Source organism: Colias eurytheme, chromosome 16, assembly GCF_061535395.1.
Source record: "Colias eurytheme isolate Ceu_HAF_F1 chromosome 16, ilColEury1 Martin Lab GWU primary, whole genome shotgun sequence".
Classification (NCBI taxonomy): Eukaryota; Metazoa; Arthropoda; class Insecta; order Lepidoptera; family Pieridae; genus Colias; species Colias eurytheme.
In genome coordinates this window covers 7,738,280-7,760,355 of record NC_142995.1, presented here as the reverse complement: position 1 = coordinate 7,760,355, position 22,076 = coordinate 7,738,280, and the positions used below count along the sequence as shown (strand labels likewise).

The 22,076-nt window shown below is 32.6% G+C and overlaps 2 protein-coding genes across 4 annotated transcripts; one reads left to right on the top strand and one right to left on the bottom strand.

Annotated features, from left to right (window-relative positions):
* Positions 1–48: 48 nt before the first annotated feature.
* LOC149901928 (uncharacterized) lies at positions 49–19,291 on the bottom strand. The gene is made up of 21 exons (XM_090111003.1): positions 19,150–19,291; positions 18,404–18,797; positions 18,072–18,257; positions 17,317–17,531; positions 16,638–16,866; positions 13,805–13,902; positions 12,446–13,670; positions 11,917–12,372; positions 10,372–11,796; positions 9,974–10,303; positions 9,491–9,820; positions 8,995–9,399; positions 8,537–8,881; positions 8,043–8,453; positions 6,628–7,805; positions 5,964–6,218; positions 5,103–5,193; positions 4,507–4,745; positions 2,293–2,406; positions 596–712; positions 49–163 (listed from the first exon to the last, which is right to left on the bottom strand). The coding sequence occupies exons 1-21, from the start codon at positions 19,183–19,185 to the stop codon at positions 116–118; spliced, it is 8,127 nt and encodes a 2,708-aa protein (XP_089967129.1). The 5' UTR covers positions 19,186–19,291; the 3' UTR covers positions 49–115.
* Positions 19,292–19,759: 468 nt separating this feature from the next.
* Datp (purine phosphoribosyltransferase family protein Apf) lies at positions 19,760–21,208 on the top strand. Of its 3 annotated transcripts, none has more exons than XM_090110989.1 (4): positions 19,760–19,990; positions 20,181–20,304; positions 20,630–20,715; positions 20,949–21,208. In XM_090110989.1, the coding sequence occupies exons 1-4, from the start codon at positions 19,880–19,882 to the stop codon at positions 21,174–21,176; spliced, it is 549 nt and encodes a 182-aa protein (XP_089967115.1). In that variant the 5' UTR covers positions 19,760–19,879; the 3' UTR covers positions 21,177–21,208. The 3 variants fall into 3 exon arrangements, with proteins under 3 accessions (XP_089967115.1, XP_089967117.1, XP_089967116.1); XM_090110991.1 differs by having other exon boundaries at positions 19,783–19,940; XM_090110990.1 differs by having other exon boundaries at positions 19,786–19,944.
* The last annotated feature ends 868 nt before the right edge of the window (positions 21,209–22,076 follow it).

Below are 22,076 nucleotides of genomic sequence, written 5' to 3'. Positions count from 1 at the left end.
TAAATAAAACAAATTAAAAAAACAAGGTGTTTCAATAAAACCACGATAAAAAGAATAAATTAATAAATTTATTATCAACAATAGTTCGGAATACATAATTCGGCGGGAAATTTTATCACTTTTTTCTGAAGATATTGCTGAGCCGTCTGGTTCGTGGGGTACCCTGAAACAAACTTCAGTATATTATGTGTTACCACTTAGGTTATGAAAATACATAATTTGTATATGGGACCACTGTCACACTTCAATATGCACATTTTTAAAACAAGTAATCCAACAGGAAGTGAAATTTATAGCATTCTATTTGATTAATCAATCATAATCAATTCAATAATATCATATTTTTATAACATTTTTATTTGTATGAGAAAACTACTACTATTATATTATAATATATAAATCTTATTATAAATCGGAAATATGTTTTCTGATATTGGGATGGATCTCAAAACTACTCAATCGATTTTCAACATTCTTTTCTTTAGGATGATAAGATCTAATGGGCTACTTTTTATGAAGCCAGGGCAAGCATATGGCGAGAATTTGGATATTCAAGCAAAATATAATAAAAATTATAAAAAAATGTACAACTTACTTCAGTGGTATCATTCTTATTGCCGCGGAAAAGCGCGCGAAGCCGGGACGGAGTGCTAGTCTTGCGCGACACACCCGGTTCCGCTTCTACTCGCAGTGACTCGCGTAACTCGGAATCCTGATGTAATTTTATTTATTTAACTTCATAGTCATTAATATTCAGCTAGAGACATACTTGGAAGAACATTTTTGTTTGTAAAATTTGAGAATTTTTTTTCTGGGTAGGAAATATCATATAAATGATATGAACCATTTAAAAAAGAGCGAAAGAGAATTGCGTTTAAATAGCAATTAAGTATCATGTGTTAAATGAATATTAAATTAATGCATAATATTAACATGAAACATTTTAGATTTTTCAATAATAGACTAATTTAAGTTGGAACAATGCAACTAAATTACTTATGTAATACATACCTAATTAATTGAGTATTTGAATAAAAAAAAAATATTGATTTTTTTTATGTATTTTGAAACTTTATTATTAATAATATTGATATTTAATACAAATAACTTCAAAAAATTTTTTTTTCCGTTAATTATAAGCAATTAAAAATTGATGAAATTTAAATTAGAATCACGTGACTACAAACGCGCCATAACTGGTCACCACAGTTGTGACGTCATAATGTTATAGTTATGTATTAACTGCAGTACATAGCGTTTACGGCTATTACACGTGACTAGACAATAATATTGAAAGTTTATTGCTAAAATACGATTTGTTAGTTGGTTCCGAATTAGTTAGTTAGTTACGAAAAAAATAAGAATCATCAAGAATAGATGTTGATATATTTATGATCACCGATTTTTGTCAGGAGTTGCCTTTGTAGTATTCGTACATAATGGTACAAAACGATAACTTTTGAGGTTCGCCATTTTTAATATAAATTTAAGTAATATAATTAACAATTAATATATTTAATATGTAATTTAATAATGACAACAAAATTAAATAGATCAAAACACTGTATTAACACGCTTTTATTAGCTTCACCTGTATGTTTGTATGTAACAGAATCCTTTCGAAGTTTCGACTCGATTTTGACCCACTTAAAACCGACGGATTTTGTTCAAATTTTGAACACTTATCAAGGTCCGATGACAATACAATAATATCATAAATTTATCCTGATAAGGATCGCCAGGATCAGCTTAAAACATATGTTTGTATGTAACGAATTCTCCTTTCGATTCGATTTAGACCCACTATAAACCGACGGATTTAATTTAAATTTTGTATACTTATAAAAACCCGGTAACAATACAATAATTTCATAAATTTACCTTATTATCCTGTTAAGTATTTCAAACTATATTTAATGTTCTATCAACTGCAATGAGTGAAAACTAACATTATGACGTCACACGCGCTTGGGTGACGCTTCGGGAGTTGCCGGCGTGTCTTCGGTACTGGATTCAAAGACTAATTTTTATTTTGAAATAACTTTTGAATTATTGCAAAAAAATAAAAATAAAAACAGTTTTGTTATAAAACTAATATATAATCTTTCCATTTATCACAAAAAAAAATTTAATTCAAATACTCAATTACTCTATGAACAAGTGTCACTATGTACTTGCTAATATTCATATTTAACACATTATGACAAAGTTCTATACAAATTTAATTTTTCCTGTAAAAACTATCTATTAACGTTCCAGCAGCTGCCCAAATGTATACAAAATAAGTATTACCGTAGCAGATAGCCTGCCAGCCTGTTTGCTGGGTGTGGGCGGTCCCGGCTTCTTGTACGCCGTGATGCCGACCTCCTTGCGCACACGCCCGCCCATCGACATCGAGCCCACACACTAGATAATTAACAAATGTTAAAAAATATAATAAATGTTTGCATATTTTTTTTTATTAATTACAACTAAATTATATATTAAATAATTTAAATTTAATTTACATTTAAATTTAAATATTAAATATATTAAACTATAGCACGCAGTTTCATTCTTATCGTACTCAGTAAAAAGTAGCCTATCTTGTAATCCATATTGTATTCTTTTATCCATCTCAATGGGTACGAAATAGTTTCTTTCAACAGCAAAGGTCTCGTTTATTTAAAAAATTGGTTGTTTGTAAAGTAGGTTTACGATCGAGATGTTTACGTGATAACGTCTTATTGGTGGCAGCGCTCGAGATGAGACGGGAGATCGGTCCGTCTCTCTCTCGTTATACCTGCGATCGCGCTCGTGAGGTTTTGGTGTGACACAAGTTTCTGAACATGTTACCCGACTAAAACGATTTTAAAAACGTTATCACGTTAAAAAATACGAATATTTTTTTTTATATCAATAATAAAATCTATAACAATTAGAAATTTAAAATTAAACGAAATCGAAATCCCTTTTAGATATACAGGGTGTAATCGTTAAGTGTGCACAGGCGATTATTCCGTAACTATTACAGATATCAAAAAACTTTAAACTGATATCGAAAGTACTTAACCTAATGAGTAAAATGGCCATAATACATTTTTAAAAATAATACGAGAAATATCTAAAAAATTAACTTTAAACCCTCCCATACATTTAGTATGAGATATGAATATCCCATGTAGGTACATGGGTTGATCCAAAAGTAATGATAATCAATATTAAACAAGGTCATTACAGTTAAAATAATTATGTATTTCTCTAGATAGTCTTCTAACTAGATACTTTTTCTACTTCGATATTTTTTTTCCTTAACTTAGAAAAAAAAAACTTTGACTTCATCTACAAAAACCCCTCAAAATCGGCCATCACTTCGCTGTCGTCTTAAAATTTCTTGTATCGACGGTGTTTCTTGTGCCGAGGTAAGAGATAGAATTAACTAGGAGCTAGATCTTACAAACAGGGTGGGTTTGAGCATTTTCAATGCCGATTTTTGATTGGCAGCCATCGCAACTGACGCTTTGTGATCTGGTGCGTTGTCTTGGTGAACCAACATTCAAGACCGAAGTTTGCCATGTCTCTTTTTCTTACTAACCTACCCGCAATCTTTTAATTTGGTCTGTGTAGTAAGAGCCCTGTGTAGTAGAGGCTACCTTCTTAAAATATTCCACAGTTCTTCAGCGTCCCAAAAAATTACGGCTTTAATCTATCCCACTAATTTTCACTTTGAAAATCTTCACCGTCACTTTGGAAGCTCGCATCCAGGCCATTGATTGTTTCTTGGTTTTAGCATAAACATGGTGAACCCAGGTAACGCCCATGGTCACAAATCGTGACAAAAAATTATACTGATCTCATTAAAAATTTAGAAATTCACCCTCTAAATGTCGAATCGTTGTTTCTTCTTTTCGTCGGGAAACATTCTGGCTCGCACTGTTCACATTAAAATTAATGTTAATACTTGGAAACGTAGCCTGTAGATATAATTTTTTTGTGATAACTTAGTGATTACATGAGCAAGCATAAAACATTTATTTTATATTTTTATGTGCACAGGAAATACCCAATTATCATTACTAAGGATCAACCTATACATTTAATATGAAAGATTTTAGCTTTTTTTTTTGTTTTTTTGGTTTTCTGCTTTAATTACTTCGCAAATTTGGAGGGAAGTTCATTTAGAAACTGTAAATAGACCTCCTCATTGTATTGCACAATAAGGACGTCACTTCGAAAATCTACTATGAATACAAAATGTATGGGAAATAAATTGTATGGGAGCGTTTAATGTAACATTTTTGGTTATTTCTCGTTTTATTTTTAAAAATTTATTATGGCCATTTTACTCATTAGGTTAAGTACTTTCGATATCAGTTTAAAGTTTTTTGATATCTGCAATAGTTACGGAATAATCGCTTGTGCACACTTAACGATTACACCCTGTATGTAATTTCAAAGCGGTATCTGAAATTGGCATACGTATATTTCTATCTCAATTTTTTTTTAATTTTATGACTAAAAACGCACCTTAATATCCTCCTCATGCATCGCTTGCGCAAACTGCGTTTCCGCGGGATATGAGCTTTTCAGATGCGGAGGGCACAGTGAGTTTCGCCACCTGAGCTCCGAGAGCCTCTGCCCCCCCTCCCTCCCCTCCCTAATGCTCTCTCTTATACTCTCCCCCCCCTTTTCCCGGCGGGGAGTGCTGGCCAGTTCTCGGAGCCACCGGTTGTCGAATACCTCCCCCTCTTCGTCTGACATGTGCACTGGATTAGGGTTCAAACAATTATATGCAGATAAACAATAACCTATCATAATATATTCTAATATTATAAATCTGAAGAGTTTGTTTGTTTGAACGCGCAAATCTCAGGAACTACTGGTCCGATTTGAAAAATTCGGTGTTAGATAGCCTATTTATCGAGGAAAGCTATAGGCAGGCTATATATTTTGTATTTTTAAACGGCAACGGCCGTTTATAATCGCGCATTTAAAATGTAAATTCAAAATGTGAAATACAGTCGGTATCACTTTCTACGATAATTAATATCAATTTTATTTATTATAATTAAAATTAATAACAAAAATTCTTGTAACATAATATATTATTCAGTGTTTATTACCTTTATTGTTATTTGTATTAACTGGCAAGGATCGCAGGGAATGCGAGTCGGAAGGTCTGGACGGCTCCTCTTGCGGAGCGATGAGACCCGACTGAAAATATAAAAATTATTGGTCTTAGCACAAAACAATTTAAACACAAACTAACTTTAAACCTGATTCAATTTGATTTAAATTTAACACAACCATAGAAATCTAAATAACAAGACACTAGAAGTCGTAAGCGTGCGTGACCTTGTCGCCACTCAGGTGATGTTCACATCACCAGTGCATTCGTCACTGTTCAGTTTCTCTGGAGACGTATGAGTGTATACATGGTGTGTTTCAGCAATTCCCATTGCGGAAATTCTTCCACAAGTTGTAATTATACTTATAAAGGAATAATATTTCATCGAAAAATATTTTTTTTTAGAAATAATGCCGTTTTTCCTTAAAATTATAGAATATTTACAAGTATTACGAGTGTCACCATAGTAATCGAAATAACAATGAATGACACAGTCGACTATTCTTATTATCACGTTTGTTCGTATTGGAGCAAAAAGTCTCATATACTTAGGGATGTTATTCTAAAATAAACCGTAAATTCGTGCGTTAGGATACATATTCAAAAGCTTAATTTAATAGTTAAGTTAGTTTTCACTAAAATCAAGCTGTCCAATAAAAGGCATAGTTTACTTGTGTGTACTGTTTAGCTTTCGGTTTGAATGTGTTGATTTTGGCGACAGCGGTTTTCATACGAATTATGACATTACAGCACTTCTATGTGTCTTGTTATTTAGATTTCTATGAACACAACAAATCCTGGCGGTGATGAATAATAAAAACTATAATTTGTTATTACATATAGTCATAAAACTAACCGAATGTACATGTTGCAAGGACATGAGCGATCCAGAACGCTGCGTCTTTCTCAACCACTCGGCTTCATCCTTCTTCATCAAGAATTTCTCGCCAACATTCCACAATTCAGTTGTTAGTGACCGAATGTGTTTCTCGTACGCGCGACTCGACTCCTCAAGTTTGTTCCGAGTCTCCTCTAACTCCCTCTCTAGAGAAGCCACTTCCTCTTTCTGTTTCTCTTTGAAAATAGATATCTGCTCTTGATAGAGTTGTTTCTGGAATATTAGGTTCTCACTTTATTATCTGTTTGTGAGTTGTGTGTATTTCAATTGTTTAGAAACAAAAAAGAGAAAATTAAGGAAGAAGCATGCCAAGTATAACGTCACAATCGTACCCATGCAAGTGCATGCAAAAATCGTAAACAAATTACCTTTCAACAAAACTCTCCAGACGCAAAGCAATACAGAACTAAACTACTATGTTTTAATGAACACTAAAAACGAAAAATAAAACAAGAGCATCCATTAAAACATACTTTATTCAACATAAATATATATCGACTTTACAAGTCAACACTTTAAATAAATATATATAAAGCCACACCAGTCAACGGTCCATGTTTAGATAGAAGTACCACACCACCTGATATATTAATACCAAGAGCAGTATGGGGAGGATACTGACCATTTTAGCTTTCATCCTGTTGAGCTTGTCCTCGTATTCCGCGCGCACCTCCATCACGGTGACGGCCTGCGCGTCTCTCGCGCCTTCGCCTTTCTGAGCGCGGGACACTTCTTCCAGAAGCCTCTGGAATGAATTTTCCATCTCCTCCAATTGCACTTCGAGACTTGTGTTCTGGAAACTGGTCGACTTTAGCGAAACGCGGTCCAATTCGCTCGCGAACGCTTGTTTTATTTTCTCCGCAGATATCGTCCTCCCGATACTCCTCTCGACCCATCGCTCCATGTTCATGGCGCACTCGGACAGATCTTGCATCACCGCGGCGTAACCTCTCTCTAATTTACACATAGTAGCGTCGGTTATGTGACCGTCCAAGTTGAGTATTTCCCGTCTAACTGTCCTTTGCAAGGAAATAACTCGACTCAATTTCTGGCTGTACAAGTCCTTTACCGAGTTAAATGTCTTCACGCACACGGAGAGTTCCGTCAGGAATTTTCGCATATTGATGACTTCGGATTCATTTATCCTGCTCACTTCAGACAATCTATCCCTTTCCTTCTGAAGCGCGATTTGCTTTTCAGTGCAACCTTTTAAATGTCTGTCTGTGGTTTCCAAAAAGTTCTCAAGGTCCTCCATAGTGATGGTTCCTGCGTTCAAATTTCGTCGTAGTTCATTATCACAGTTGTTAGAATTACCAAAATTAGTTAGTTCTTTGAGAATTGTATTTGTTTTCAATTCAGCCACTCGCTTAAGGATCATAGCTTGATATTTCGCGGACAGCTTTATAATCTGCGTCGCCCGACTTTCTGTTGCACTCATTTTAGACACTTGCTTTTTGAGTTCGGAAATTTCTTCGTTCTTTTGGTGCACTATTTTCTTGAGTTGGCTCGACAGTTGGTAGCAATTCTCTTTACTCATTTCAAGGTCTTTGGAAACGTCTAGGAGTTTATTCTCTGATTCAGCTATGAGGGATTTCAAATATGTAATGTCACTTTGTAATGTAGTAATGGTGCGGTTTTTGTCTTGTACGATTTTTTCTAAGTCAGCGATAGTTTGGTAACTCTCCATGGATGAATGAGTGTCAGTAGAATTATTATCTACCTGATTGTGGAGTTGCCGCAGTTCCTTTTCGACTTGCTCTGAGTATTTCTGATTCGATTTCTCTTGGCTGGTTACTGCAACTGTAAAAAAATACAATCTTTAAATGTTATATCATATCAAATGTAAGAAATATATTTAAATATTCATAATGACTACATTTTCGATACTCTAAAGTTAGTTAGTTTTTCAAGATAATAATGAGGTTTTTTACATAAAAAGCCATAACTATATTTCATATTATATGCTGACGAATAAAAAATGTAGGACAGGAAAAATGTATCCCAAATCTATCGTAAATAATATTCACAAATACTTACATGTTTCCCTTTGACCAACTAATTTGTACAACTCTTCATTTTCCTTTCTGAGTACATTCACAACCTCCATGTCATGTTTAGTGTCGTCCAATCGCCTTCTTAACTCACAAACATCAATATTTAGTTCTTTAATTTGTTCCAAATATCTCTTCTTTGCTATTTTCTCGTCTTCCAATTGTTTGCTGAGAGCATCCTTTTCTTCATTGTATTTGTAAGCCACATTTTCAATAGTTTCCTTTAAAGACTCTATCTCTTTTTGACGACTTAGCAGCTCTTGCTCAGCCTTTTCCTGGTACTCTTGTAAAAGGGCACATTTATTTATAATATTTATTTTTTCAGTATCAAATGCTTCTTGTAATTGTTTGTTCTCTGTGAGGATGGTTTGTAGACGTGATTCCAGGCTAGTAATTTCTGGAAAGAAATATAAAGTAGACAATGTTACTGAATAATTCATTATGACTCATATTACAGTAAGAACTTAGATACAAACTTACCATGTTGTTTTTCTTGCAAACCGTTCTTTAAATGTTCATTTTCTTGGACCAGTTGATGCAATTTATCTTCAACAGCCACATTACTTTCAAGGTTTTGGGTAAGTTCATTAATTTTCCTCAATAATTCCTCTTTTTCTTTTTCTAGAGCAGATTGTTGCTGTTTTAAATCTGCTACTTGATTAAGTACTTCATTTAGTTGTTCTTCTTTTTCTTGCATTAATCGCTCTAGATCTAAAATTTTGTCATCTCTTTGAATTAACTCTTCCTTTAACTTATGACTCTCCTTTTCAACTGAGTCCAATTTAATTTTCAATTCATTATTTTCTTCATCTTTGCACACAACATCTGCAAGAAAAATCCAATGAGACAAGGTTTTTTAGATATCCTTACCAACTTTTTAGTTTGTATGTCTAATTCGTGTGACATTGCTATTGATAATAAATAAAACATTTGTATACCTTTTTTACATCTTTCCAAATCATCACACAGGTTGTTCTTTTCAATAGTTAGTTGTTTTAATTCAGATTCATATTTAGTTTCCAATGCTTCTTTGTCTTTTTTAACGTCATTATAAGCTTTACATAGAGCTTCTGATGTACTTTCTTTTTCATTAATTTTACTTTGAGTATTTGTCTTTTCCACTTCAACTAATTGTTTTAAAGCAGCTATTTCTTCTTGTAGAGTATCAATAGTTTTTAAATGAACATTAATTACTTTATTCAAACTATCTTTTTGATCTTCCATTACTGATTCTGTTACTGTGACCATATTCTTTAGAACTAATCTTTCAGATTCAAATTCACTAATTAATTTTTCCTGAATTTGTTTATGGGACTTAATTTCCTCCTCAAAGGAATTGATCACTGAAAAAAGATGCATATAAATGAGAATTTTGTATATTATAATATGTATATACATTATTAAAGTTATAATTACTAGAACCAATTGTCATACCTTCATTATTTTCATCAATATTTGCTTGTAATTTGTCTTTTTCGTTTCTTAAAGTTTCCAATTCCACAGTTTTGTCTTTTAAGTAATTCGTTAGTTTCGTGACCATCATATTCAAGTTATCTATCTGGCATTCATATGTTTCTTTCAATTTATCAGTTATAATTTCGTTATCAATTAGTTTGTCCTTTAGGGAATGTACTCTTTCATCCAATTGTACTCTGACAGTGTTCAATTCATTATGAAGGGATTGGTTTTCATTTTGCAGCTTTAGTATTTCATGTGTCTTTGATTCTAGGACCGCATTGTGTGACTCGTTTTGCTTTAACATCTCTAAAATAACACCATATTTTATGAAAACAACACAAATTATAATCAAATGAATTAAAAATAGATAAATTTATAAAGTTCAAAATTTGGGTTGTAAATTGTAATGCATGCAAAATATGAAAAAACCATAACAATATGTAGATATAAATAACTTACTTGTTTCATTTTCATTGATTGTTTTCAAGAGATTTTGTATTTCTGCTGTAAGAGTTGAAATTTGTTTGTCCTTTTCTTCTTCTACTATTTTCAATGTAGTAGATTCCTCTTTTAATGACACTTCAGTGTTCCTCAAGGAAATCACTTCTTCGATAAGCGTTGTAGCAATATCCAGTACATAATTTATATTTTCCATAGATAAAGAATTATTTTTCACAAATACTCTATTTCCTAAAACATGATCAATTTTCTTTGTTTCTATCATATTTATGATATTTTCTAGCGCGTCATTTAGAACGAATCCAATCTCATTGTATGTTTCTTGCAAATCTGAAATCAAGGTTCAATTTAAGTAAGTTTTCAACATATAATTTAAGAGCAAAATATTAAATACATACTCTTGTAATCAGATTTTAAATGGTTGAATTCTGTTGTTATGTTTTTCATTTCTTCTTGCCTGTTGCACATTTCTGTATGATGTTGTTTGTTCAACTCTTGTAATTTATAAGCCAAAGAATCCCTTTCGCTTTTAACTTCACTCAATGTTATCTTAAGTTCATTAACAGATTTTGTCAAAACTTTTTCTTCTTGTGCCATTTCACTTTTATTGCCTATAAGTTCATTGTTTATGTGGGTAAGCCGATTTACTTTTTCTTTAATTATTTCTAGCTGTGAATGTGAATCTTCTTTTTCGACTATAAAGCTTTCAACTTGTTGATAAAGTTCACCCTTTTCTTTTTCTAATGCATTGACCATTGTCTTAAGTTGGGATATCTCTTCTGACAGATTTGAATTTTCTGTAATTAGCTTGTTGATTTGCTTTTCAAGTTGCATCCTGTTCAATATTTCTGTTGCCAACTTCTCATCTAATTCCGCCTTAATGTTTGCAATATCACATTTCTCTTGTTCTAACACCTTCTTAGCCAAGCCTTCATCTACAAGTTGTTGGGTTAAACATTCTTTTTCTTGTATTAAAGCATGTTTAGTTTCATTTAAATGTTCTATCATATTTTTGTTTTCCAATACAACTTGTTCCTTTTCTTCATCCACTAATTTCCTCATTCCTTTCTCTTCCAAAAGTTCTTGGACAAGAATAGCTTTCTCGTTTAGTAAAGAATTTCTTTCAGCCTCTAAAACCTGATATGCAGTTTGGTCATCTAATGTCTTTTGTAGTAAAATACGATTTTCTTCAACTAAATTTTTCTTTTCTGATTCGAGCGTATCACGTACTGCTTTTTCAGTAGCGTGCCCTTGCGCGTTTGTAGCACAGTCTTTTCTCAATTCACCTATTTCTTTGTTTAGCACAGCGATACTGTCTATATATGTAGTATTCTGTGCAGTCAAATTTGCAATTAATTTCTGTTTCTCAGTAATATCTTCATTGACTGTATTTAATTTAGTTTTTAAGTCATTTATTAATTTATCTTGACTAGTTATTTCTTCATTCTTAACTTGTTCCAGATTGTCCCATTTAATTTTATCTTCATCATAGTTATGTTTAATTATATCCATCTGTTGTTTAAGGTTACAAAGATCTCCTTCTAATTTCTCTAGAAGATTATTCTTTTCTTTCATACTCTCTTCATGGTTTATGTTATCTTCCTCTAAAGTATATTGTAACTGAATATTTTCCCGCTGAAGAACCTCTATTGCCTGCATCTGAATGTCCTTTTCATTCTTTAGTTTATTTTCTAACTCTGTCTTCATGGATTCCAGATCAGAAAGCTTTGCTGTTAGCACTTGAATGTCAGAATCCTTATTTAATATAACATCTTTATATTTATGTATTGTTTGTGATAAATTCAATTCCAATAGGTTAATTTCTGAAAAAGGAAATTGAAAATAACAAAAATAAGTAATGTTGTATATAATTATTTTCTGTATTTTATTCTAAGGCTCAGTGGAATATTTAGTTGTGTTTTAAAGTAATTTATAATACTTACCAGTATTCATTTGTGTCTTTTCTTTTTCCAATTCATTTACTTTTTCATTTAGACTCGATACTTCTGCTTTACTTTTAACTATTTCATCATTAAGTTGAGTGGATATATCATTAAGTGTAGCGCATTTCTTAAGATATTCCTTCTCAAATACAGTTTTTTGCGAGATTTCTTCTTCCAGTTGATTAATTAGTAAAACTTTTTCATTTTCAATCATGGTAATTTTTTCTTGTGCAGCTTGAAGAGTTTTATTTAAATTTTCTCTTTCCATGTTTAATGTTTGAATTGTCAATGCATCATTTTCGGCACAACTGTGAGATTTAGATTTTACTTCCTTCAGTGACTTTTCCATCTCATTCAATTTTGCTGCTAATTTCGATGTTTCAGAATTAAAGTCTTTTTGTAACTCATCATACTGAATAGTCTTATTTTGAAGTGCATCTTGAAGAGCTTGTATAGCTGAAAACGTAAAAATAATGTGAAAATATTCTCTTAAATGAAAAGCATTTCAAATGTCTGAGTCTATACTCACCCTTATTATTTTCATCAACAATCCCAGATAATTGTTTTACTTTTTCTTCAAGTAAATTGATTTTACTTGATTTTTCTTTCAAGTTTTCTATCAAGTTATTTTTCTCAGTGGATATAACTTTTAAATTTTCCTGCAACGCATCCTTCTCTTTTGTTATGATTTCAAGTTGGCATTCATGTAGTTTCTTCTTTTCTAAAATATCATCATTCATAATTTTAATATCTTTCTCAGCTTGTTCTTTAATTGCAGCTAGTTCTTTTTCTATTTCTACAATTGTTTTATCTTTATCTGAAATCGCTTTTTCGAACGTAGATATATTCTTTAGTAAACCTAGTTTGTATTGAATTTCATCTTGTAATTGACTTTTTAATGTAAAAATAGTGGCTTGGGATTCATTCTTCAAATTTTCCAGGTCCTTCTGCAATATTTCAATCTTTTTATCGCGACCTTTTATATCATTGAAAAGTCTTTCTTTGTTCTCCTCTAAAAGTTTCATCTCTTCTTTTGATTTAGTGTAACAATTTTTCATGTGATCCAATTCCTTTTTGAGAGTTGTATTTATATCTATTTGCTGTTTTAATTCCATTTGTACATCTAAAAGTTCTTCAGATTTTCGTTTCAATTCATTTTCAATTGCTGTTTTTATTGCATTCAAGTTCACAATATCATTATTATGTTTATTAGACATGTCATCTTTTAAATCCTTCTCTTTTTTTAATTGAATTTGGAGCTGGTCAATCCTTTCCCCATTGTCTTCTATTTTATTTTGTAGTTCACATAATTCATTACTTCTATTTAGTACTTTTTCGTTTAGTTTCATAATGTGGTTGTCATAATCTTCTCTCATCTTACTTTTAGAAGCTTTCTCATTCTCAATATCAATTTGGAGATTCCTTATAACATTTTCCAATTTAGTTGTTTCATTGGATAGGCTTTGAAGGAGTGACATTTTTTCTTCTTGAAGAGTTTGAATTTCTTGCATCTTAGTTTCAATGACTCTTTGAGAATTCTCATTTGTATCTTTCAATTTTCTTTCCAGTTCATTGATTTCACTCTTAAATCTATTCAATTCATCATGTAGTTGTATTTTGATGTTATTTTTTTCTTCCGTTTCTTCATTGATCCTATGCTTCAAACTGATTATTTCCTTTTCCTTTACTGCTGTGGTATTAATAAATGTTTGCTTTTCGTCTTCATATTTTTTGTTTAAGTTATTTAATTGATCCTGAAAAATAAGTATTAATGTTTCATTTAGTATGAGTTTGTGTGTCATTAAATTGCAAATACTATTTTATATTGACAATTAAAGCCACCGTAATAAATAGTAATACTGAAAAAGCATTAAATATAAATGTATACCTGCAATTCTTGAATGTGTCCTTTCAAAACTACTATCTTTGCACGTTCTTCACTTAGCTGCACTTCAATAACATTTGCACATGCTTCACTGCAAATAGCTAAAAGAAATAATACACAAATATCAGGGGAAGCTTTGGTCATGGGCGTAGCCACGGTGGGGCAGGGTGGGGCACTTGCCCCACCCTGGCTTTGACCTGGAAGGTACCTAACCAAATCTAAAAAACGTAATTATCTAGGTACTGACTACAAAACTTAATATCCGTTAAAAAATTCTCACTCGAAAGTTGTCAGTCGACACAAAAAAAAATGCGATCTAAACAAAAATCTTGCGCTTCTATGTTGCATGATTTAAACCACTTTTGGTGCCAGAAAAAGTAGTGTAGTACTGTTACCCCATTCAAAGCTGTTTTTATTTAGCCAAATTCGCACTAAATTTCCCATCCAATTTCACTTTTGTTTTAGGATAAGTTACTGACCATAAAAGCACAAAATGCTGACAGATCCAGGTGGAGCTACGCTCGCAATCTTATATAAAAGTTTTTGGCCGATATCTCGGAAACTATCTATTTTAAGGCAAAAAATATTGGGAATTTTTTGTAGGTAGTTAAATTTTACATCTTTTACCTTGTAAACTTTTTGTAAAACTTTCCGTTTACGATTTATGGCCTATTTAATGAGCCGGTTAGTCATCTTTGGCAAGTAACTCTTTAAATATTGGATTTTTTCTAATGCTTTTTGAGTTATTTAACGTTTGGCGATAAATAGTAAATTTCAAGGTACCTATGTATGTTTCGTATAACTAAATAATATTGGGTACTTATTTTATATTCGGATGCAAGAATAAAATAGAGGAAAATTTTTTTAAAAATGTATTAAAATTTTTCTATAAGTAAAAAAAAATAAAAAATTTTGCCGTTTCGGAAACGGCGAAAATCCACTTGCATTGGAAATTTCTTCTTCGTTTATATTACATCCGAAAAAAAACTTTTGGGCTGCCACGTCACCCGCCGAGCGGCGGCATTTCTACATTATACGCGGAACAAACTCAAAAAAAATTTCAAACAAAACTTGTAGAGAATAAAGTGACCTAAAACTATGTACATACATGCATTTTATTCATTAATTCAATATTTTAACGATCAACCGGTTCATCAAAAGGCTATAAACCGTAAATAGTAAGTTTTACAAAACATTTTTCATGGTATAAAATATGCGAAATTTTACTTTCTACAAAAAAGTCTAAGCAACTTTTGCCCTAAAGTGGATAGTTTTCGAGATATCGGTCAAAAACTATAAGGTTGCGAGCAAAGCTCCACCTGGATCTGTCTGCATTTTGGGTTTTTTTATGGTCAATAAGTGACCATTAATCTAAAACAAACATGAAATCGGAAGTGCAAGGTTTTGCTTTATTTACTGAGTTATTTAAAATGGTTTATTTTTCTATTTACATAGACCTAGTAAAAAGGAATTATGTTATTGTATTAGACAGATAAACTATATAATATAGGGATGAAATTTGCAACATAAACGGCTGTAGGTATCTTTTGTTTGTTTTGATTTATTCATTACTAGCTTCTGCCCGCGACTCCGTCCGCGCGGATGTCGGTCTTCGCGTGGATGGTCTCCATTTTGAGTAACTCTGACAATGACATCTTATAAATATCTATTGGACCCAAATACGGCTAGGCCTATAATAATACGCAACGTGTGTTCGCGGTTCTACAGAACAACGTCTATGGATAAAACTGAAAAATTAAGATTAATTTTTTTTCTACGTATTTTTCCAGAATAAAAAGTATCCTATTTTACGCCCAGGATAATAAGGTACAATTATACCAAGTTTCATCGAAATCGAACCGTTAGTTTTCACGTGATGTCTTCACATACAGACAGATAGACAGACAGACAAAAAATTTTTTAATCACATATTTGGGTTTGGTATCGATCCAGTAACACCCCCTGCTATTTATTTTTTCAATATTTTCAATGTACAGAATTGACCCTTCTACAGATTTATTATATGTATAAATTATATCAGCTTGATACCGCCACGTGTTCTTGAAAAAAAAGGTATTTTTAGACAGACTGACGCACAACAAAGTCTGCCTGTCGGTTTGTCTGTCAACACACTTTTTCTTAGGAACGCGTAGAGATAAAAAGCTGAAATTTATATCGAATACTCAAGTCTACGGTCTGTTAAAGCTGTGAAAAAATCAAAATTATAAGCCAACGCAATCAAAAGATACAGCCATTTTATGCTGCAAATTATCGCAAATTTCGACATTCGCAAGGGAATCAAAATTCAAAACCTACATTGTACTTCCCGTGAACACAGAGTCTTGAAATCTGGTTAAAAGCAATGTCTTATAGCACAGATAAAATAAAAATTGCTAAAACATACATTTTAGAGTTACAACTTAATAAAAAGTAGGTTTGTTCGGAACCCTCGGTGCGCGACTCCGACTCGCACTTGGCCGGTTTTTTGTGCCCATGGCTAGCTACGCCCATGGCTTTGGTATTTTCAATACTCCAATTCTTTATGGTACAAATATAATATATATTATCTATACATTGATAAAATCATAGGAAAGGCAAATATGTACATTTAATTTTTTTGTAAAAGAATACTTGGGTCGTGAAGCCAAAAAATTATTCTTGTCTGTCTATATGTCTCATGAATATTACTAACATCGCGTCGGGTCAACCTATAGGCTATAATATTATCACGCTAAGACTAATAGGAGCGGAGCAATGCGGATAAAACCGGACAACACAGCTAGTATACTTATAATTCCAAGAAAAGTTGGTATTATATATATCAATTTTTACTTACATAAATTTTGTTGTGGTGAGTGTATACTAGCATCAAGGTCATCGCATTCATATTGACTGGTATCAAGTCCGTTGAGGCGATTGTGTTGCCTCAACTCCGAAACTAATTCTCGCAAGGACTGCGTGTGGTGACGTTCTGTTTCTAGCTCTTCCGCTAGTTGATTCGCCCTACTCGTTTCTTGTTGGCTTAGAGCGAGTAATTTATCATACTCACGTTTGGATTCCTCTAGCTGCAATGCATGTGTCGTTAAAATTGTACATACGCTACTAGTTCTTATTTTAAAAATTAAAACACTACCTACACAACTAGAATATATGTCATAAAGAGTATGTAAGGTCAGCCCTACAGGGGCAGCTCGTGCAGTTAACGGCTGAGCAACGTACACGGACTGCTTGAGCAGTCGGTCGTTGACTGCTCGAGCTATCGCTACCAACCGCGCAGTTGACGGCTTGAAGCATTCGTGACTGCTCGAGCAGTCAGTGTACGAAAGTGAATGGATGTTTATAGTTCACTGCACGGTCGTATACGGCCGCTCAAAATGATACATATATGTAGGTATAAGTTTGTGTTCTAAACTATTATATTTTTCCTTTGGGTCACTAATCTCGCATATAAAAAGGCAATATTACTATTTCGATTTAGTTTACTCATAAGTATAGTGCCCTTAAAGTAAAAATACCTTGCTTTTAAAGACGTCCCTCTCATGTTGTGCATCATCAAGCTGTTCTTGCACATTAACAAGCCGTTCCTCGGCTTCTTCCAACTGTTTCAACAGTTTACTTGAGTTATTAGCCGCTGGTTCGGAAGCTTTCGCCTCCTTATCTTCACCGCAGCATAGTGATATTTTAGCTTTAAGGTTTAATACTTCCAGTTTGTATTGTTCTTTATCTTTGACTGTAACAAAAATACATAGACATGTTTTTTTTTTTTTGTATGGTGTTTCTCAATGTTAGCCAGAAGGGCTTCTACATTTTAACGCGGACACAGGGGTGGACTGAAGATTCACCCTGGTAGCGACATGCGCAAGGGCGTCCCCCCGCCACGGGGATCTCGAACCTCGGCTTGGGCTGTCGCTTGAGTGGAGGAGGCCGGAAGGGCCCTAGTCGGACAGGTAAAGACATGTGTACTGTACTAACAGTATGTACTTATAGAATTGCACTGGCTCACTCCTACACTCAATAATGCGGGCGCCCGTCCGTTCCAGTCCGACATCAGCCGTCGACTGACAACTACAGACTAATGACAGCTATGAACTTACCCCAACACTGGTATACGTGAGACAATGTATATATCTATTTCATAGATACACTTTTGGAAGAAATTATTATTTAGCTGTTGATTACTATTCTCCAACAACTAAAATAATGGAGTATCAAAATTACTTTTTTTTTTTCCAATAAAGTTGAATTAACTGAACTAAGTCCAAGAATTTACCTAGCTTCTCAAGCTTTAAGTTAGTCCTGCTAAGCTCATCTTGAAGATAATTCCGATCGAATCGCTCTGCTTCCAGGGCAGCTTGTAGACGTCGAACTTCATTGTGAAGTGAACGTAAGGCTGGAGGAGTTTCCGATACTGTAAATGGTTCCAGACTCGTACGAACCACATCTTGCCCACATGCATCTGTAATAAAAAGCACATTAAGTATTAAGAAAGATCATATAACAAATAATTCGGTAATTTGAACAGAATATTATAATAACTATCACATTCTATGTTTATAATTGCATTGAATTCAACTTAATAGTTTTTGAGTGCATGAAAATTACCTTTAATAGCTGCCAAAACTTCCTCACATGTTATTCTAGAACATGCCATCAAGCGTTTACTGAATTTCAATATGATCTCCTGATCGTCCACACCAAGATTCTTGCACATAGCATTTTTGATATCCACATCTTTAGAGTTCACACACACAAAATAGAGTAAAAGAGATGCAGCTATGTGCAACTCTGTCTCACTCTCTGGCTTTGCTGTTCCATTTTCAAATTTGAAATCAGGATATTTCTCAAGAATAAATTCATGCACTGTGTGCGCTTCTAATAAAGATGATTTGGACTCGTCGAGATTAAAATTGTCTCTCAGATGAGATATTATGTCAATCAAAGTTTCTAAACTAACAGGCAACTCCTTTTTTTCTCCCTCATTAAAATAACAATTTATCTAAAATAAACAGTTATTAGTTATTATAGGTACATAATATAATATAAGAATAGCACAGTCAATTCTAAAGAAATCCTATAAACAAACTTATAATACTAATTATTATATACTCAAAAGGTGAATTTAAAAAAAATTGGTTAAATAAAACCAAACACACAGCTGGCGACAGATGTGCACCTGGCCTATTGTAACGGTTATAAAAAAAATACTGCCAAGTAAAGCGTTTTGTTATAAAACACGAGTACAAGATATTGTGGGTATGTATAAAACATAACAACAATCTTATCTTTAAAATTAAATAACAATAAATCAACACTTCAATATTGTTATGATGATTAACAGCTATCCTTACCCAGTTCGTTAAAATTTTCTTCCACTTCTCTAACATGTTTCCACACTATTCCGTCACTTAAAAGTATATTACCGCCGATTTTATAATAAAAATTAAAAGAAATAAATTTAACACGTAATTTCCAACAAGCAGTTATCCAATAATTTCGTTCATTGTTGTTTTGCCGTTGTAGTTTGAATTTGTTTTTTCGTTAGCGTTTTCAAACTAGTAAACCGTCTGTCAATGGAGTAAATTGTCAAAATTCAAAGTTGCCAGCAGAATATCTGATTACAATTGGATGCATGTTGGAAATTTATTTTTGTATTATCCTTTTGGCTTTTTATCTGAAATTAAAATTATTTTAAAATAAAATAAAACTTTACATACTGTCCCTGTAGTTGTCTCCTTCTCTATAGACTTTAAAGTTTAAACCATACCATCATACAAATCAGGGACTTTTGTAAAAGCCAGGAGAGAATATAAATATGTAAGATTCGATACTTTGTGGATTTAAAGCGTTGATAAGTGGTTGATAAGATATTTGAGATATGAAAATATGTTCTTGACACAGGTTCTTGATGATCCTCTCTTTTTCTTCTATTTTCTGTTTGTCACTGACAAACAGCTGAGATTGACAGTCAATTTTGACAAACAAGATTACATTTTACAGCAGCGGTGTACTAAAATAAATTGATATGCTTGCCTATCTTATAATTAATTAATTAAATTACCTATGTGTACGTTTATATAAATGGAATTCTTCTTTTATGGATTCACATTCGTAAATTCCTTCTCTCCAGAAGCACAAGCAAGTAGGTATGTCAAGAAACTTAACACTGTACAAACACTTCACTTGAGCAATGTAAGTTTCTCATACAAAATGTAATAAAATAACAATCAAAGTTAGTGATTACACTCGTAATAACTTATGACAAATGATTAAAATCTTAACATTTTTCCTTTTACTTTCTATCTTATTAACGCGAATACTATTGCAGTCTGTAAGCACTAGTCAAGGTAATAATTTAATTTAATTATAAATTTTTTTCCAGAATAAGATTATAATGTCACCAACACGAGCAGCTGGTTTAGTTATATATAAGCATTCAAATCAATTGATACAGTTTCTCCTTTTGCAAACATCATATGGTGAGCATCATTGGACACCCCCAAAAGGTAAGATAAACATTAAATATGTTTAAATGTCGTTCTGTAAAGAAAAGTAAAATAAAATCCCTATTAATTGTCAATTATTGATGTGTGGCTTAACAAAAAATATACAGTTACATTTAAATAAGTGGAACTGGTAACTTAGGAGGTTTTAATGAGCTGGACTTTTTTTTTATATTACTTGACCTGGAATTATTCATATATTATACATTACTTTGTTCCAATAATAACATTTTGCTAATATGTATGATATGGATTTTTTGATGAAATATAATATGATTATTATATTTAAAAACAATGCTAACCATATTTTATGTCTTCTTATTTTAAGGTCATGTAGACCCAGGAGAATCAGACTGGGAAACTGCTTTAAGAGAAACACAGGAAGAGGCTGGGTTAACTCAAAATGATTTAGAGGTAATAAATATTTTGTACAACAGACAAATATATAATGTATGTGTGATAGTTGAAGACATGTAACTTGGCACTGTAAGCTATCATCACTTTAAAGTTGAAACTAATAAAGTGTCCCCTTCCCATCCCAATATTTATAATAATCATACATAAAAATGTTTTAATAATCATATTAAAAAAGGTATACACTTCGTCTTCACTTCATCTTGAAACAATTATTTTCATTTTTGATGCAGATTGACAAAAATACAAAGAAGACGCTCTCATACGAAGTAAATGGAAAACCTAAAGAAGTAATATACTGGTTAGCAAAGCTGATAAATCCTGAGACACCTGTAAAACTATCTGACGAGCATCAAGATTTTAAATGGTTGCCGTTACAGCAAGCGCAAGAATTGTCTGGTTTTGATGACATGAAACTTATGCTCGCAGAATTTTTTGATGTTGCTTCAAAAGATGTTTAAAATAATTGTTTGAATAAATGTTATATTGTTTATTTATCGTGTTTAATTTTCAATATTTAATACCTATCTTAATTTTAAACCACATCCATACTGTATACTTAATATAATAAATGCGAAAGTAACTCTGTCTGTCTGTCTGTTACTCAATCACGCCTAGACTACTGAACCAATTTGCATGAAATTTGGTATGGAGATATTTTGATACCCGAGAAAGGACATAGGCTACCTTTTATTGCGAAATATGTACCACGGGCGAAGCCGGGGCGGACCACTAGTTTACAATATAAGGAAAGCTGGACCTCATTTTTTATTATTTCCCGTTTTATTTTTAATAAGTTATTATTGTCTTTTTACTCATTAGGCTTTCGATATCAGTTTAAAGTTTTTTGATATCTGCAATAGTTACGGTTACGGAATAATCGCCTGTCCACACAACGATTACACCCATACACCTAAGGATTACACCCTGTATATATGTATATTCTGTGGTCGACTGTTAAGTTATTATCTGTTTCAATCAATTTTTTACGATTTTTTCCTCAGATTTTTTCACTTGTCAGTTGTCAGTTGTCGCTCTGATTGTTTATGTATTTGTATCTATGATTTGTATTTTGTGTGGTTACCTGTGTGTGTTACGGATACGATTATTCATATATATAATCTTGAAATAATTATTTATTTTTATATTAAACTAGATTTCCGCCCGCGGCTTCGCCCGCGTTTGCAAAGGAAAACCCGCATAGTTCCCGTTCCCGTGGGATTTCCGGGATAAAAACTATCCTATGTGTTAATCCAAGTTACCCTCTATATGTGTGCTAAATTTCATTGTAATCGGTTTAGTAGTTTTTACGTGAAAGAGTAACAAACATCCATACATCCATACATCCATACATCCATACA